The sequence below is a fragment of the Ciconia boyciana genome, chromosome 9 (genome assembly GCF_034638445.1).
Source record: "Ciconia boyciana chromosome 9, ASM3463844v1, whole genome shotgun sequence".
Taxonomy (NCBI): Eukaryota; Metazoa; Chordata; class Aves; order Ciconiiformes; family Ciconiidae; genus Ciconia; species Ciconia boyciana.
Window position 1 is genome coordinate 43,941,632 of NC_132942.1, and position 20,086 is coordinate 43,961,717.

Consider the following 20,086-nt stretch of genomic DNA (forward strand, 5'->3'; position numbering starts at 1 on the left):
CAATATCTGAATGAAACTGAAGCAGACAAAGCCCAATAAATAATCCACTAAATGCTATGCTGATTTCAAATGGAGACATTTGGAAACGACATCAATCTTGACCATAGCTTCTTGCCAGCAGTTACATTTGGACTGTTTGCCATCTGATTACAATGCTAATGCTCTTCTTTGTACAAGGTCAAACATCACCAAATGGTGACTAAATTCTATCACACGTTACGTAAGCGCGTCCCAAACCTAGCCGTGCACACCAAAACCAAAGAGAAGCCAAATGCAGTCCCAAGTTTTCATTTTGCAAACAGACTCTGGGAAAACTAAGACTGATGAAAAATGCTGTCAAGGAGCTTTGATAAATGGGCATGGATTTGGATTTTTTAATTGCTTTTTAAGTAACTGCAGTAGCTTCAGAATAAACATTTCCCTCTAAGTGGAGATACAAAAAATAGGACAATCTGTTGCATCAGTTTCCCCAAAGGGCTATTAATATTGCACAGAGCACTGGCCTTCTTTATATCACCTTCACCACATAAAGCTGTGATCTTCCTGAGACCAGGGTTACCTGTGACAGCCCTGACTTTCAGTGCTTTGTCCCCATATGAAGTTAGAAGTCCAGATCCTGTACAGGTATCATCTGGCAACCTGCACCCCAGCTCCGGCAGACAGCAGAAGCCTGAGTGGCTGCCACAGCTGGTTTGGGTCACCACGGAACACCAAGGAAGCTCTCAAAGTACCTGTGCTCCGTCTGCACTGACTGGAAGCCAAAAAATTGTCAGGTCTTACGAAGAAAAAGGCCTGCTGGGCATGCTGACTGGCATCACCTGAGTGTGCAAACCCTACAGCTCAGTGGCTTGCTTGCCTGATTCCCTCCTACCCCATGAAGCTCAGGTAGGTGGTAAGCCCAAAATCTAAATGGGCTTCGCACACCTGCTTCACAATACCTATTACACAAGTTAAAAAAACCCCTAAGCAACAAACAGTATGTATCTTTTCTAAATTATTTTTAAAACGTCCCCCTCCTCAGAAGAGCTGTCAACGTGACAGGTGAAGACAGGCCTTTATGTTACGATTGGGTAGCAATATCCTTTTAAAACAGAGTTCACAAATTCTTTACATTTTGTTACCTTTATCACAACCCTAACAGGCAACAGTAAACCAGTAAGTACTAAATATTATCTAATAAGCCTCCGTTTCAAGAGCTTTTCAAAGTAACTGACACAACTGCAGAGGAAGGGAGATAAGCATTATCCGTATTTACAGGTGGGAATCATGGGAGGTTTATGGTCTGGAAAGCAAAGACCATTGTAAAACTTGCATTAAATACCTTATGACCTTAAAAAGACAGTTTTTTCCCGCCACTTACTTCTCCAACTCTAGCTGGGTCTTGAGCTTCTTCTTTGCTCCCATGGTGAGGGATTCAAACTTATTCAGATCTTCCTCAGTAAGACTCAGAAACTTGTAAAGAAAAAACGTGTGCTTAGTTTTACAGCCTGAAATATTCTTATTTACATTTTCAGTACAGATCAATTCTGAAAGAATTGATTTTTTTTAACATATGTTAATTCAAAGCAGCTCTCTACTCCAGTTTTAAATTATAGAATCAGAGTAGAATAAAAGTGTGGGGGACTGGAATGAAAGAAAGAACACCCGTAGATTCAATTTAATTAGGTGTGTGCTTATATTAACTATTCACAATAAAGATGAAATAATCCGTATACATATTAAAATAGAACTTTGTGCTATAAATGAGTTTAAGGATCTGGTTCTCTTAAAAAATCACTCTAGTTTTCCTAGTTGCGTCATTTAACACAGAAATCCATGAGCAGTAATCTCATCAGTTTAATTGGAAAATATACTCCAAAATTAAATTTTATAATAAAATATAGACATAGACTATGAAAATAAAAGAGACACATTTATAATATAATGTGATGAAAATTAAAGCCAACGAAGTATGAATAATAATACATGCTTTTTTAAAACACACTAGAATATGCACAGTTTTGCTACTTGATTAAAGAAAAAAACACTATATATTTCCTCTCACATAACGAAGAAAATAAAATCAGAAGACTCTGGTCACAAGATTATAATTAAATACATACAACATACTACAACCAGCACAAAGCCATCCCAATTTAGACCTGGCTCAATCTAAGCACTTAGTCCACTGGAGGGCGTTCAAGGCTAAAAGACAGTAAGAGGACATGAATTTTACAGATGGAGCTGGGTAAATGCTGTAAAAGTATTCTATTTAGGTAAAATCCAGCACACGTCGGTATCCTTCGTGACTCTTACTATGCAAATACTTAAGTGATTATTTTTCCACCAGAATTTTTGCAGAAAACAAAAGCCTCACATTCACTTGCAGGTACGTGCACATGCTTATGTTCATGACAGAAGTCTCTGTAAATCTATTTTTTCAAATAAGGATAACCAAATATTTTGGGAGAAAAAAATCTATCAAGAAGCAGAAATAAAAAAAAAAAACAACCAACAAATTTTAGTTATCTACTGCACGTCAAAGGGATGAACAGGGTGCCAAAGCAGAGCTCCTAAGACAGCATGCAAGTTGGATCTTCAAGCATTCGGTGAAGAATTCTGAAACAGGCGGCAGCTGTCGAACAGCCCAGGCCCCGGACACAACACAGATCGAAAATAGGAAGAAGGTTTTCATCAAAATATTATTGCTTCAAGAGAGTGCAAACCTTCACAGCATTTGCCAATAACTTCTGCAGTTCTCAATGCAGATGCTTGCAGCCTCTCTCTCCACGCTAAAGAATACAGGGATAATTTAAAAGCTGGCTCCCTTTTCTTAATCTACTGCCCTACCTTCTCCATTGTGAGCTGTTTGAAGACAGGATAGTATTTGTGCAACCGCAGTTTCCTGAGCCAGTCTAAGATCCCGTTTTGCTCCTGTGTCTGAGGGGTCTGTGGACTGGAAGACATTAACATGGGTGAAGAAGAGGCGTCCATCTGGGTGCGATAGGCCAGCGATGAGCCAGTACCTCCTGCGTGGGAACAGTGGGGTAGTGCAACGGGAGCAGCAGCCGAGTGCTGAACGTGATTCTGAGAAGACTGAATGCCAGCCACTCCACATATAGGTCTGCAAAATAGTAACGTAATTTGATTTAGCACATTGAACCTGTGTCACCCAGAGTTCAGCTACTACGGCCATACAAATCTACCACTTCCAGGATTTCTGGTAAAACCTGCACTGTTTGATCCAAGTTACAGATTTGTACCTATGCTGTTCAATAGCACAATAAAAACAGTGCAGTTTACAGCAAATACTAAGCCTTATCTTCAGCTTAAGCAGAGGTTTCCTTCTATAATCACAAACAATGTATGTTCTACTACCTCTCTGTGATTTAAAAAAGGTGTAGAGAGAATGGCCGTGGTTCAGCTTTGCATTATTAAAACGAAGAAAAGAAGCCCAAATATAATCCTGTGGAAATTTTTTTTACATGTGGAAGTGGCAAAATAACCCACAATATTGGCTCCTTGGAGGGTTCTGGTTTTTGTTGGAGAAAATGAAAATTGCCTCTTAAGAGAATGAGTTCCGAGTGAAATCCTAACAAAAGGCAAGAGAATTTCTTTCCTTCTTTTCCCAAGGTTGACTTCTACCTCCCTTGGAAGAGGTCTCCTTCCTCCCTCTGAAAGGAAAACCCCTGCTGTGCAAGGAGACATTCAAATATGCTGTAGAGAGAAAAAACCCTTGCAGAGATCCTCTAGTCTCGCTTTGCCCACGAAGACTTATACTAGGGATGACCAGATCTGTGCCTACAATTCGGATGATCATTATTCCTTTTAAGTATATGACTGAGACCATTATGACTTATGCAGTAAGCAGCAGATCACAAAGAAATCATCCATCACCACAGGTCAACATTGAAGCGTTGATGCCAATTAGTAGTTACAGCTTTAAATGTTTTAAGAAACGCTGCTTAGAACAAGCGTTCATAGGTTTTACTGCCAGCACAACACTGCAATTGTCTGATCTCACCTCCCATGTAACGCTGGTCAAAAGGTTTCCCTAGATTCTTCCCTGAACATACACATTTCTTAGGGTAAGAGAGCCACTGCTGATTTCATAACCTTCAATGATGAGAGATTCCGTCACAACGCTAGAAGGTTTGGTCCAATGGTAATTACATTTTATATGCTTTAATTTTGAAGCTGAAGTTGAATTATATCTCCCATTTCCAGTAATTATATCATGTTATATTTTGACTCGCCAACTGTCTGTTACCTAAGTTTTGTTGTCTTTGCAATCAACTCACTACAAAACTTTTCTTCAAGCAATTACCCATACTGAGCTCTTGCAGTTATTATTGTAAGATGTGTTTTCTTAAGGCATTTAAAGAATGAACAAATGACAACACTAGGAATGCTAGTACCTTACACCAATATTCTCACCATTTGTCTGTTGTGGGCAGACCACACACTAAGGCTAGAATTTCTTAGAATCTTCTACAGATGAATATGAAAGTGTAGACTGAAATAAACCCCCAAGGGGAGACAGATAATTACCTACATAATGGGGTTTTGCAACTAACCAGAACAAATGTAGACAAAACAAATATTTCACCTTCCAGATGTTCCCAGCGTAGTTCCTACTTTATAAAGGGAGGGGTTGCCAGGATCTAAAAACAGGGAGCAGAAGTTACAAATGGCATCGGTTTATGAAATGTACATCAGTACTAAAAATTCATTTTTGAACTTTATTTAAACTTACTTGAACTCTGAAGTTGCTGTGAGGGAGATGAAGTGCTGAAGAACTTTCTAACGTGGTCATTTTTCACCACATGGGAAGGTAATGGTGCCAAATACCTGCATGTTCATCAAAAGCAAACAAATCCCCCCATTCTGTTACAGTTGATTTGCAGCTGCCTATGCAATCATGATTGTAGACTGTCCGTGAAATTTTGACATCAAATTTGAAATTTTGAAACTAAAACATAGAAGACCTTTCAAATTAATAACACCACGCAAATCTGATTCAAAGTAGACTCGAAATGTATGGATATTCTTATCCTTACTACTACTTAAACACGTTACCATTGTGTTGCTTTCACTCTGTTTAGTGTTTCAGTAAAGATGCTTAATTTAGGAACACAGAACACTTGTAAGGCAGATAATGTTCAAATATAAACTTGAAAATTTCCTTTCAAATTCATGAAGACCATAAAATATAGATCTATCTGTTATTTAATTTTCTCCTCTTTGAGATAAACAGCAGATGCAGAGTCTGGCAGTATAGGGAAAAAGGCTGTAAAACTTATGTCACATTTTCCCTGGGATTGCTGTGCCTCTTTTGGGGGAAAAAATGGCAATCTCCTCAAACTTAGCAATGTGTAAAGTGTGTTCTATCAACATGACTAGACTTCTTGTTGTTATGCAAACTTGGCTGCCTTTTGCCAAATCTTCTATAGATTTGAAAAGGTATAAAGAGTTGTTAAAAAAAGAGAGCGTTTTGACCATATCTTTGTATTCGTCATTTTTAAAGTCTTTGAGTAAAAAATAATTCAACTATACACACACTCAAATGTGCTTTCCACCTTGAAAAATCACAGCTCCATTTCTGAATTTTTCAAATACGTAGCACTTAACAAAGCAGCTTCTTCTTCTGCTCCAAAGATACAACCGTTGCTGTGTAAACGCAGATTGCTGTTCTATTAACCCAGATTTGTAGAGACTGTTGCTAGCTAAACAGCAGCAGCAGCAGCAACACGCATTCTCTCTCGCCCTCTCTAATTCTCGTCAATAGGCTCTGATCCTCAAAGCACAGAAGGGACCGTTTGAAATGTTAACGCTGTTTGCCATGAAAAATAATTGAGGCATGCACCTGCTGGCTCCGACTATGGAAAAACAATATCCACTGTGGCTCTGCCAATGGTGGACAAAAGTCTGTCTCGACTTAGGCAAAATAGGTCTTTAGCAGAAGCTCTTAACAAAAGTCAATTACTATTTTAAAATGTCATTTAATACTTTGCATAGATAAAGACAGTAGTAGCTGAAAATACTTTTAGTCCCTCAAATTCTCCTAGCAGAAGCATTTCAGTATTTAGAAACAGAGAACTGATGTGACCTGCCACAGATGATGATTTTTAAAAGGCTGTTGTAGATTAGATAATGGCCAGGTGATTTGTGATAATGTGAGGAGGTACTATCTAAGGCTTCAAAAATTTCTTAGCTGTTAATGGCTTCAAAAAATTTAATGGCTATAATATATATATACCTACCTTTTTAAAATTAAAGTAAAATGAACACCACAACAACCTAAAACAACTGAGACAATAGAAAACTCTGTGAAAGGGTAGGGGGAAAAAAAATCCCCACAACCCATCCCTCAATACAGAAGGATGACTATTCAGGCAACTATTTTTTCCTGAGTTTTGGGGTTTTTTTTAAAGCAGTTTTGGCTATTTTTTGAGCCCAAACCAAGCTTCTGCAAAGCCAACGATCCTCTATTTGTTTTAACAAGGAATGAGGAAATGTCAATTCTCCAGGAAGCTTAACGTAGAATATTATTACCATATGTATATCTGAAGAAAGAATTCCTGAAAAATTCTTCTTCACTGGAATTAGTAGAACATCAAGAAATAATGCTTAAGATCAGGCTCTAATTTCTTGAAAGTAATTTAGAATATGAAAAGAATATTTCTATTTCCTGTTTCTTTCTTCCACTTGGTGCAAAAAGTCATGTGTCAAGATAAAAAAACACAACAACAAAAACCCAGCATACCTAAGGTCCGATTCCAGGTCCATGTGGTTCCGTTCTAGGTAAAATGAATCTGGACCAGCTAGGCAAGGAATGAATTTCTCCAAGTTTTCTTCTGGATACAGCTGAGACAGCTAAAGGTGGAGGATATTACAAACAATAAGCGAAAAGAAGACTTGTTACTCATATGAGATTCAAGGCACAGCAATTCATAAGTCAAACATTTTCTGAAATTTGATCTATCTATATCACCTTAGTAGATTTTGAAAAATGTTATTGAACAAAATTACATATATGGACAAAACATCTCTCCGTTTTCAAAGTACTTTTCATATTGCCTTTACCTTTGAAATAAATTCAGTCACTTCAGTGGAAGATTTGGTTACCAACGTCACTGAAGAATCAGACCACAGGACCTTAAGAAGTAAAAAGCATTCAGTTTAGTAACGAATAGTCAGGGATTTAAGTTTGGTTCCAAAAGATCAATAATAGGTATCAAATGTCTCCCACAGAATGCGAGAAAGTTTGTAAGGTGTGACATCAATAAGGAAAAACTTTTTGTGCACAAGTAACTATTACTCATTCCTCCCTCGCTGCCCGATTCTTGCTGTTATTATACTTAACAACTATTCTGAATGCTTAAAAAAGTACTTCATAGTTTACACAGCCATTGCACACTGCAGACATCCAGTATTAAGGAACAGACTACTAAGTAATGGAAATTTTTTTTTCTTATTATTGTTAAAGAAAACAGCTGGTTTGTAGACTGATGTACAACATGAACAACTCACCACAGCACAACAGTGCCTATTTATAATTAATCAACTCCATATGCCATGCAAAGTTGAAGATGGCAGCAAATCACCCCACTGCAAAAAAAGGCAAAACCTTAGAAATGAAACCCGCAGTTACTGCTCTAGCTACGCTCTTTAGACACCATCTTGTATATGCCCTAGAAAAGGGGAATAGTTCAGTATCTCTTCCCATACGCTTTCTGCATTAAGTCATTACATTCTTAGATACAGAGGCATTTATTGGGCGGTAGATGATTAGTTTAACTGAGCCAAAAGGCAGGATTTCTTGGCACAAAGAATATCAGCATGAGACTGGCGGATGAGAAGTCCCTTCAGACTTAAGATATCTATTCCAAGCGTTTGGAAGGCATATGGATCTTCAGCACTTCTATAGGGGAAGAAGCTGGTTTTATGTGTTTAAGAATCAGGAGGCCATCTTCTCACATGACACTAGTTTCAATGACAACTGAAAACATACACAAAGTTTTTCCAGCCATCAGAATGCTGCCAAAAAGACTGGCGAGAGGAGAGTATTTCAAAATACATTACATAATGGAGGAATTTCCTCTCTGCAGAGCTGTTACACAAAAAGTAAGGGGGAAAAAAAAAAAGAAAAGAAGAAAGAAAGCTTAAGCAGTTTCTGGTTTTACAAAGCCTGTGGGGTTTTTTGTTTGTTTTTTTACAGTTTGTGATAAATTAATAGTTCTTTAAATTAATGAGAAATCTCAGAAAATATAGGATAAATTTCTCTTTCTTTCTAGTTTTTTAATAACCTGACATTTGTTACGACTTATGTTTTGCTAACTTGTTATAATTTTCAATACTTACAAAACAATAATGTGAACTGTAAATGCAGGGGGGAATAGCATTGCCAAGCGATGCTGAAAACACTAAACTGCTCCATCTATTGACCTTCTATTCCCAAGCTACTAAACAAAACATTTAATAGTTGGGTTTCTAACCCAGCAAACAGCAATTTATTAGCTCAGCTAAACTATGTACTGTTCTTTCAGTTACAAACTGTCAAGTGAAATACTGGTAAAAGTAGTTTCTAGTATTTACAGAAAAATTTATAATAGGAAAAGATGTTTCACACGATACTAATACGTAACTGGAGTCCAGACAACTGCATACTTCATAAACATTTTTAAAACCCCTTGAAAAAATTCTTTCTAATACTGATGACATTTGGAACAATCATGGGATTCAGAAAATTCAGAACATTATCCATGAATCAAGTCATGCAGAGGTTAATGCTGTCAACATCACAAGAAGATGCTGAACCGATGCTCTATCTTGAAGGTAGTTTTAAAGAAAAGCTTTTTTTTTTTTTTTTGTAAAAGTTGTAGATAATTGAAATTCTACTGTCCATTTTCTTTCGGGTTCTCCTTTTCTCACCAACCGTTTGGCTCTGTTGCCTCATTAAGTAAACCAAAGACATTTTCTGGGCTTTGCATTCTGAATTTTGGAATACGTTGTTCCAGCTAGATGGGAGAAAAGCAGTTTGTCATTCTTTCTCGCCAGCACCCAGAATCCAGCCTCTGCTATTAACACAAGGTTTCACAGAATGAAGTCATCCCTCCACAGAAATTGTGAGCAATGACCGAACCTGCAAAAGCTGTGTAAAAACGGGGGGAAGCCACTTCTCCTAGCAGCTTGTGGCTAACCACTCTCATTACAAAGAAACTATTCTCACTTCCAGTTTGAATTAGTCTGGCTTCAATTTTCAGACAACGGTTCCCATTATGCCTTTCTCTGCTAGATTAACGCTCCCTTTACCATAAAATATTTTCTTCCCTTTGAAAACGCTTTTATATGATACTCAAAGTCATCTTTCAGTCCAGTTCTTTTAACTCTCTCACTACATGGCATTTTCCTCAAGCCTTGAATAATTTCCGTAGCTATTTTCTGTATTCTTCAACACCCCTTTTAAAACCAGTAACACCTGAACCATATGCCACAGTCTCACACTCCCCTCAATGTCAAATGCAAAGATAAATGACCGTCCTACCTCTTTTCCCATACGTGCAGCACTGATCTAGGAGTCTAAATTCTCTTTGGCCAGATGAAGACTTAAATTCTTTCTAGCTTCTGCATTCCAGCACACAGATACCCATTCTGTAAGCATGGTATGGTATTTTCCCCCTAAATATATACTTTGCCACAACCTGCTGCATTAGAGTGAATATTTTTATCTTGCCTGTGTCCCACTCTGCATCATCCACAAATGTTCATCAACAGCAATTTATGACTAACTTCCAAATCATTGATTATACAATATGACTAGCTTCTATCCCCACAGAGCTCCACTAGACCAGTTTCTGGGATCTAAAAATAAGGTTTGAAAATTTAACTCCTCCTTAAGTATTATCCTCCCTTCTTTCATAGTAAAAAAAAACAATCACAAAAACTTACCTCAAAGGAATACTCAACATTTCTTTCATTCTTCTTGTGTGTCAGTCCCTTTAACTCCACTTTTTCAACACTCACTATGAAAAAACAAAGAGATAAGAAGAATGAGGAGGATATTCTTAAATGCACGCAAACGTGATGACTCTTCGGTCGTGCCAGGACTTGCTTTGAGAGCATCCGACGACTTGCGGCAGCGCTACAGGTGCAGAGCTCAGGCTTGCCTCACTCGGCAGATAGGAAAGTTGATACCACTGCTCCGTGATGCTTTCAATTCTAGCCTTAGCAAGGCTTCGTTTCAACCCGTATCCAAACAATACACTGAATGCAAAGTTTTTTATTTCCTCAGGGCTTTATCATACCACTAATCAGCGTAATAACAGAATGCCACACAAACATGCATGGATTTATCTTAATAACATCAAGTAGCAAATACCATCCCTCCAAGCGAAAACTGGCGCACAGAGAAATGAAGACGGGCAAAAGTCTCCATGTTTTCAGGAGCTGATTTTGCAAGGAATTTAGTGTGGTTTTATTGCTGTGTTGACATCACGACTCCTCCTTGCCTGCAGTTTCCTGGAAAATTTCAGCCTCAATTACTGCAATTTGAGTAAGTTGTAAGTAAAAACAGGATCTTACTGTGGAAAGGGTTGAATAACGGTACAGGTCACTGCTTCCATCTCTACACATGACATGCAGCCTTTAAAGACACAATCTTATGCATCAGGTATTTGATAGGCTAAATTCTTGGAGACTCATTTCCCAATACACACAAATCAGAAATTCCACCATGCTAAACTTTATGAAGATTATTTTACTGAGTTCCTATTTCTCTTGCAAATTTCTCCTGCCTTTTGACTGCACGCACGGGGATACACACCCAGAATTTTTCTCATAAAAAGCCACTTTACATTGGCTTAAAGATTCAAAAGCAATTATACTAAAACAAAGTCACTAGAATTTTACCTCCAAGCACCAGGTGCTTGAAGGGATGCATGCTATGTATATTGTGTTTTCACTTAGGAGTCCTCATGAGCAAAACCCAGAGCCCTACCATTTTGTTTCTGGGGAATCACTATTTACACGATTTTTACCCATTTTCAAGACTATTTATACACTGTATTACCTGTAAGACTCAAACGTATGTTTATCACATATACATTCCTCATAACATAACTGCATGACAAAAGAGTTGCAGTGCAAAAGTCACAGCGACAACATTACAACAGGCAACCTGTTTCATCAGCCTCACATCTCCCTGTTCCCCACAGCGGGACTTCAGCCAAAGCCACCCTATTGCCAGTCTGAAGCTTGATTTTCCTCTACCTTAAAACAATCATGACCTGAAGTCTTTACCGTGGCCATTTAACAATTTTTGTTGCATCCTGTTCATTTAAAAATGTTACAACCTAGGTCTTGGCTGTTTTAAAGACCTCCTCCTTGAGTCTTATTTATTTGCAGTCGAAATTTTTAGACTGGCAAGTTTTAAATAGATCTACAGACGTTTGTGCCCGCCTTTAAAATACAGAATTAACATTCCTTTTATGATCATCTCAACCGTTCCTTCTCCATGTAACTCCCAATTACAATAACATAAATCCCTGAGCTTATGAACAATGTCAATTCATTACTTACTACTTTCTCCTGCATATTAGGCTTTTTGTAGAGACTTGCTCCTATTAAAGTTTTCAGTGGATTCCTCTCACGCTTCTGAAATGATTTTACAGTACTACCGTGCTGTTATACCACATACTGAGCATCACAGGAATAAATCTTTTGCACGCCAGGTATTGATGAGCTATCTAGACAGTCTGTAGTGGCACGAAGATTTAAACATGCCCATGGTTCAGAGGTTTTCTTGCCATTTTAAGAAAAATCTACCTCGGTACACTTATTTAAGAGAATTCAGGGCACCCTTTATTGTGATCACAGTTAAAATATACTGAATATTGATTGGAATTATATGTACTTCAGAATGACAATTAGAAAGAACTTGTAAAGTGGATACTGAGAGGGGGTATCACCATACTGTTGGGGAAACAGCTGAAGGATGAGCAAATAACTTATAGAAAGCCTAGTGTCAACTGCTGCAACATCTGGTTTTGGAGTAGGACAAAGAAGCCAGAAAGACATAGCAAGTGTTACTTAACATTTGTCATTTATAGCAAATGCAGTGTCACTTTACTGAAACCGTTCTTATCAGCGGCATTTCTACAGTACACAAATACCATCTCTTCTATCTATTCATTATTCCTCTACAGTAATTCAAGCAAAATAGGATTACCTATCAATATAAAATAAAGCTATTTCTGTTTTACTATGTGGGTTAATAACAAACTTTAAATCACCTCGTGGATTTTGTTGTGCTGACAGTTACATGACCTTTTCATGCTAAAGTTCTAGTCTGGACTTGTCCAGTTAATATAATCTGCTGCAGTGAGTTTATCCTCTGGAAAATGACTGCAATTAGCAAAGTGAACCACTAGGTAAATATCTCTGCAGTGACTGCAGTGATCCTAAACTGAATCTTGTAAGATTAGGTCTGTTCTAGAGCATGAAATATAGCTCACTGTGCAGCAGCAATATGCTTCTGGGGACAATTGACTGGATAATTTCTGATGTTATACAAAGTGCTCCAGTAATTTTCTCCCAATACCGTGAAAAACATCATCCATCTAAAAAAATTCTAGAGTTCTCGTTTAATTTGTCAAGTTGTGTGTTTTTGTTATGTGGCCTCTCACATACCCTTCGTATTATTTAACTTGTGGTTGATTTTATTAAAATAGCCTTCCTAAACCTACCATGAAGCTTAACTTTATTCAGAGCAATCAATCATCCAGAACTCAGGAAGAAAAAGGTACCATCGACCCAGCAGGAATGAGTGGATATTAAATTTGCTGTCTAACAAATTATAAAGTAAAAAAAAAAAAATAAAAATTTAAACTGTATTTACTCTCAAACGCATGGGAAATTGCTCAAAGAGCTGACTCTACCCAATATCACTATAAATTATTCCATGATTAGAAAAACCTTTGTGCAGAATTAAGGACACATGATACTGTTGTCTCTTCAGGATGCTGAATTCAGCAAAACTCAAGCTTCCCAACCCAGGAGATTAAAAAAAAAAAAGTTAATGTTTCTAATTCAGGAGATAGCCAGAGGAAGTATATTTGCACTACCATAAATCTGAGCTTTAGGTCTGGAATTAATCAATGGGAACTCATCCACAAGTAGTCCAGCTATGCTTTCCACATTAGGCTTTGTTGTTGTGCATGGGACAGGAACCGACCAGAGAAGCTTGGCAGGATATCAGTCATGATACACGATCTCGGAGACATACCTTTGTCTGCTCTTCGCTCCCAGCACTTCCCTGTAAAATGATCCAAGAAAAGTGCTAGCGTGCGTATGCATACATGCCACCCTCACTGCTAGACTTCCTAAGCTGCATTGGCAGAGGGGCACAGAAGACTTTTCGTCATGGAGATTTATCCGTAATTATCTGGGAAATTAAGGCAGGTAAGTGAAACAGTGGGATGAGATCACAAATGACATATGAAAGGGGTACGGAAATACTAAGGAGGTTTGTGGAACTTCAGTGCTGTAGGAGAGGCTCCCAGCAAGGCCCTGTGGCACCATTCAGAAAAGGGCAGAGTACTGGGACATAGCCACACAACCCTAAGGATGCGTTTGTAGTTACTAAGAATCAGATTTTTAAATAGCTGAACCTTTGTCTTTTGCTGAACTCTACGTTGAAAGGGCAGCAGATGGTACAAAAACATCTCTGCAAGTGAATGAAGATTTGCTGTAATCAAATTTCCTAAGGTTTTTAAATTACTTTAATTGCTACATTCATGTAGTTTTCAACTGTAGATAGAATTGTATCAAGTATGGAAGCTTGCATTTGAAATACTACAGCACAGAGGCAGAGTCAGTTCCTCTAACAGGTGTGAGGTCCAAGTCATCTTCTCTCCTTTTCAAATAGTGCCTTCTCCCCTCCCGCTGTTCCAAAATGTCCAGGTAAAACAGATCCATTTAATTCCATTTTATTTTCCTATTCTAGCCTGGGATTTTTACCCATTTGGCTGATATTAGTGCATTTGTCATCTGATCAGTTGAGTATTTCTGTGAAGGCACAGACAACTCCTTCCCTCTCCCTCACGACCAGGTATTAAACCCTCTGGCTTTCTTGATGTCAGCCATTGACCAGCCTCTCCCTCTGAAAAAGCAGGATCTTGGACCTCCTCCTCTTCCTCAAATGTCAGCAGCTACATAAAGTGAAAGACTGATTCTTTAGGATTAGCTTTAGGATTAAATGCTTTAGGATTAGCCACTCCTGTAAAACATGTAGTGGAAAAGACATCATTTTTGGAAGCTACCTTAATATCCCATTGTAGGTTGTGTTTCTTATGACTCCCTTTTTTCAATTTCTGGATCAAGCCACTGTTAACCAGTAAAAGGGCTAGACAGATGTGTGTCTCAATCCACACTGATAATTTTTGTGTTCCTCCTGAAAAAGTAAAAAATTCAAGATAATCACAAGTGCTGATTGAAGGCTAGCCCTTTTTCATAATATCCAATATTTCAGCACTAAAACCAGCACTCTGAAATTAAATCAGAACACCCATTCCCTCTTTCACCAGTTTTACTGTGCATAGCAATATAACTTGTACCGGTATGTTTTTTCTTTGATTTCATGAATAGCTTTACACAGAGCTTTTTTTTTTTTTAAGCAGTTTTCTTTACCAAAAATAAACATACATGAGCATCTAGAGGGTTTTTTTTGTACAAACTGGATGAAAACTACAGATAAGAGTGCAAGCCAGGAGTACGTCACGAGAGCTGAGCAACTGGATTACAGTGAATGACACTGAAACTACCAGGAAGAATTTACCACAATCTGAAAGAGTTATTTCTACTCCATACCTAGCTAGTAATTTTCCTTTTTATTAAACCACTGCATGTAGGTTCAGCTTGTGTGGAAATACTGTTCTCCAGCATTCAAGGTGGTAAAATGTGAGTGTCATGAGACTGGGTTGAACCTGGGCAGCTCTTGAGACATGGTACTTGACAAAAAAGCAGAAATGCTATAATTTATTTTTAAGCAGGAAAAGAAGTCATAAGTAAAATTCTTTAGTTTGTGTTATACAGGAGGCCAAGTACATAATTGTAATTGATGCTTCTGGATTTAAAGATTTATTAATTCTCATTCATGAAGTTGTGCCTTCATGGAAATAAGCACTCAAACACAAATACAGTACTTGAAGTTTTGCTGAAAAGGTCTACCTAACAAAAAGAAACTAATAAAATACTTTCCACATCCTTGTTTACACAGAAGTGGTAACCAAAAAACACACCACCACAACTTTCACATGCCATCTCCTCTTGTTTTTCTAGAAGAAATACTTCAAAAGCAGCATTACTCAATTACTGTTGTCCATTAGCCATCAGAAGGTAATCCCAAGTGAGTGCACAAAAACGGGAAGCAAAAACCCACAAAGTCTCCCCGCTCAACCCTCAAACCCACCAGTATTTATATTCCCATACAGACAGGCAAAAGTGAGGGAAAACAGGAGAAAGTTTATTTGCTAGTTTCAAAGCATATTTACGGCAACAAAGCACATGAAATTACAAAGTTTGGTGGTTGGTTTTTTTTAACAGAAAGATCAACCGAATTGAAGCTGAGAAACTGCTTATAAGTATCAGCTTAAGAGTGGGTTTTTGCCTGTTTTTCAGAAAGCTTGCTGCTTTCACATTTCTGATCTTTTTAAAGCTTGTTATCTAGGCTATGATGGAGAGTGAAAAAAAAAAACCCCTAAGATACACTCTTCTTACCAGCAAATATACATTGATCCTCTTCTGCCACAAACATACAAGACCAAGTTTTCTAATCAACTAAATTTATTTTATTTCCCTAGCCTCATACTCTTCAAAACATAAATTATTCATTAACTGGAATACTGGAGGCCTGAAGAAAACTTACAGAATCCAATATTAGTTTTTCAAAGCACATACAGAAATGGTTGGCCAGAGTCTGTAAGATTAACAGCAAGCTGAAATTAGTGAGAATTGAGATCTAAACTCAGGTATTGATCAGCATCTTTCAGGTTGCCGAGAGCTTGATAAATCCCAGGGCCTCAAATCAGGTCACTCTCATGTTTATTTACTACAATTCCTTTCAATAAATCAGACAACTACAATATTAGCTTGTAATAGTTTTGTCATTAAAGCCAAAAAAGAACTGGCTTTATTTCTGGCTTACTGTTGATCTGTCCCTGAGACTTCTTCAGAGAAAGATTTCACTGGACAAGTGTCCCCGAGGCTTCACTTCATAAAAAGCTTAGACAAACGTTCAAACTTGGACCTAATAGGCTCTGAATCACTAAATACTAAGAGGATGACACTGAAACCATTCAACTTGAACTTTGCTCTGTTCAACAACCAACAAAAGCACACCTTGGATTGTTTCATGACACATTAACTCACAAACTATTCCTTTTAGTTAAGGGATATCCAATCTGCATCAAAATATTGATGGGCCAGCATCCAAATAATGGAATAACAAGAGATGCTCACTGGTCTAATGTTCGTACTTACAGAAACTGTGCTTCTGGGGAGTGAAAGAACATGAAAAGGCAGGTCATAATATATTCTTAAGATGCAAATACATCGAACAATTAAGAAGTGTCAGAGAAATTTAAGTGACAAGTGCACGATGCAGCTACGAGCTTGTCTATCTATAGCTGTACCAGATGGAAAAATTGCTTCCGCTTGAGAGCATCAAGAACTGTTCAGAGTATTTCCTTAAAAGTGAGGGAAGACAGGTAAGGGAATAAGATCACTCTCCAAAAGGAACATGTATTTTACTACCTCTAGGAAAAGTCAAATATGGGAAAGGATGAAGCAATTCTCTCTATAGTTCACTACATTGATTTGTCACGTAAGAATGACCTTTCATTATTATATTAGTAGTGAAGAGAAATGACATCTCATTCTCAGAACGCTCCAGACACAGCAGGGTAATTTATTAAGATATTAACCTGTTTTCACATAATCCAGTGGTTATGGATTGAAAAAACATCATGTGAAGAGGTATAATTGGGACACTTAAGTGATCCCAAAACCTTTATGGAAATATAAAACTGCTGCTTGCTAAGAAACATTTAAACATGGTTCAGTTTAAATAAGTTCATAAGTTATGTAGAATTTACATCCCCCCTCCAAAAGAGGGCAGGAAAAAATTGTGGTTGGTGTGACAGCACAGTAAGATCTTTGCTTATTCTTCCCACATCAGGTATCTTCAAAGTACTCCATGAAGCCTGACCCATCCAGGAAATCAAAGACTGTGTTCCAGGGAGAAGCCTACTACAGTTACAGTATCTTTGAAACTCAGCAATGACCACAGCAATACAAAAATCATTGAAATAGTCTTGAAGAGAAGTCACACATTCACTTGAGACTCCAAATGGAGCAGTCATTTTCTGGTTACCAAATTCTTTCAGCCAAGTATCCTGCAGGAACTAATTCTGCCGAGCTAACGCAAATTCAGGAGACAGGACTAATTACCATCACAGCTTTCATTTAGAAAAATAAGAGGGAAAATTTAGCAGAGGACAGAAAGGGGCCTCTACTTCTCCCTCATTCCTGTGACTGAAGCTGATGAAGCAGGGTCTGTCATAGTACCTGACCCAAGAACTACTGGCTGGCAGTGATTGAGCACGTCGTATCACTTGCTGCCCCCTGCATCTCCACTTTTTGGCCTTTACTTCTCCTAAGATTAACAGCTTGCGGTTCCTTAAAAGTCAATGCTAAGTTGATCTTCTTCTCTTCATAAGACAGAAGGTTTTGTGGAGAAAAAAGGAGAAAACAGAACTCAAGTTTAAGCTATGTTGGACTTGTTAGGACCCAGTTCAGCCTCATAACAGGGTCCACCAGCCGGTTTTCTGCTGGTATCTCTTAAGACTAAAAGTAGAAGAGCAGACAGCAGCTTTTCCATGGTGCCTGCTTAAAAAGGAAGCTACAGCTAGGAAAAAACTCATAACCAAACAGAACAGTTTTATTAGTTAGCAAGAAAGTCTTCTGGCCGGCTGTTGCCTCTAAAAAAAAAAAACCCACACAGGAAGACACTGGAAATTAAAGCTTCACAGACATAATGAAAAATTTCTGTTAGCAGCAACATTAGCAGAAGAAACTCTTAGAACTGTCATTTTTCTTTGTAATAAATACAGATTCTCCCAGTTTAGAGAATACTTAAGATCAAAACCAACAATTACTTACAACATGAGTTTAAGTGACAAGTTAATCCTACTTTAAAAGCAAGACTATGAACTGCAATATTCCACCAGAAATAATTACACAGCTTTTTTAAAAATCAAGGACATTAGCTTACTTTTGGCAGCATATAGGAAGCAATAATATGCTGGGATTGTATTGCTCGCCCCCAATCAAACTAGTAGTTTTCATGTTCCTGCTATTTCCTCAGTTTGGCTCATTTAACTTGCCAACTAAGTGACCTTCTTATGTTTCTCCAAAAAAGACAGATATTAAAAAATGCCTGTGTATCTTAGCTTTTAAGGTTTTAATTGAATTCATACATTGTTTTGAGTAATACTGACTGATACTGTCAGCACTTTCAGCCAACCACAAAAGCCAATCAACCTAAAGAATGGTTTTGCAACTTCACTGGATTCAAAAGCTTAAATAAAACAAAAAGCTGTCTGCACTGAAGGCTGCAGAAGACTCCCATCTGGACAGGAAAAGATAAAACCCAGAAGAATCAGTTAGCTGCTTTCAAAAATCAAGATACAGCTTCAAACACTAATTTGAAGGGTTTTCTCACCAAATACTTCAGGGCCAAGAGTACTAACTTTGGCATTACTGCTGCTGAGCTGCCTGCCATTGCCACTGAATAGACAACTGCCTTACAAGTTGCCTTTTTTCTTTTCTAATGCCAGAAAAAGCTTTTACAGAATAAATTATCCAGAAAGGGCTGCTGTATTGGACATATTTGTGTAACAGCTCCACTGCCTTACTAAATCTGAGCACCAACACATGTCACTAAACAGGTGCTGTGCCTTGAAACATATACTTACCAAGGATATGCTGTTGAAATACATATAATAATGCTCTGGGCAGAAAGAGAGCTATGATAGAGAGCCAAGAAAGGCTGCAAGAGTTTGACATCAGTTAGGGACAACTGAGCAACAGGTAAAACATATTCCTTAATTCAAATACTCTAATCAAGCAAAGATTTCTCTCTTTATAATGTCAGGCAGAACATATAGTTAAGGATTCCTTTCTGGATGTTTTTTAATACCATGGAAACACTTTGGCATTTTCAAGTACGATTTTAGGTAAACACTTGCAACACTGAAGGCTTAAAGGTATCCTACAACAAATTCAGAGACACTAGTCACAGTATTTGAGATTCAGGATGTGCTCAGATTTTGTTGCTTGGGGCCTGGGGGACTGCTTGTTTTTTAAAGGACTTCAGAATTTAATTTGTAAAATATATTTACTGCCTAATTCCCCAAGCTGGCTAATTCTACATGTAACTGCATCTAATTAACTATTTTCATACAACTGAGAAAACCATGTGTAAGTTATGAATGCAGCTGTGTACTTAATTTGCTTAGAAATCCGGCCCAATGACTCATCTTCCTTCTCTGATTTAACTAGAGTAGACTTCTCGGAGGAATGCGCAGCTCATTTTGAAAAGTACTCCTGCAAAAGTGACCATAAGCCCAAACACTCAGTTTGAAGGCAGCTTCAGTAACCACTAACATACATTCTTGTATAAGCAATTAAAATAAGCAGGCTGCCCGTATCTAATTACGCAGCCCATACTAGTAAAAATACCTCTGCAATCAAGAGAGATGTTCAACTTTGTATATAAATACTTCTTACTGGGTAAGTAACATCTAGTTGTATATTTAGTCTAGTTTTATCTGATCAAGTGATTATTTTGTTTACTGTTCTTAGATCACTTTTAAACAAAATCTTGGCTTTGTTTCTTATTTTTAAGAGATGGTTAGCTCATCCTAGAGAAGTCTTATGCTTCCCTAGAAAGGATTTTCTCTGCCAGATAATTCACCGAACCCCTGCAAACCCAAGGCGAGACAGATGACTAGTTCTAATCTGAATGCTATATTCACCTACAAAGCTA

The 20,086-nt window shown here is 37.8% G+C and overlaps 1 protein-coding gene across 1 annotated transcript in view; it reads right to left on the minus strand.

Annotated features, from left to right (window-relative positions):
• Positions 1 to 20,086, minus strand: part of ZCCHC14 (zinc finger CCHC-type containing 14) — a 55,861-nt gene that overhangs the window by 7,650 nt on the left and 28,125 nt on the right. The window contains exons 3-9 of the mRNA XM_072872250.1: positions 9,931 to 10,004; positions 7,066 to 7,137; positions 6,746 to 6,855; positions 4,736 to 4,830; positions 4,589 to 4,643; positions 2,830 to 3,103; positions 1,361 to 1,452 (exon numbers count right to left, since the gene is read on the minus strand). Coding sequence (XP_072728351.1) covers positions 1,361 to 1,452; positions 2,830 to 3,103; positions 4,589 to 4,643; positions 4,736 to 4,830; positions 6,746 to 6,855; positions 7,066 to 7,137; positions 9,931 to 10,004 — 772 coding nt within the window. The remainder of the gene's footprint in view (positions 1 to 1,360; positions 1,453 to 2,829; positions 3,104 to 4,588; positions 4,644 to 4,735; positions 4,831 to 6,745; positions 6,856 to 7,065; positions 7,138 to 9,930; positions 10,005 to 20,086) is intronic.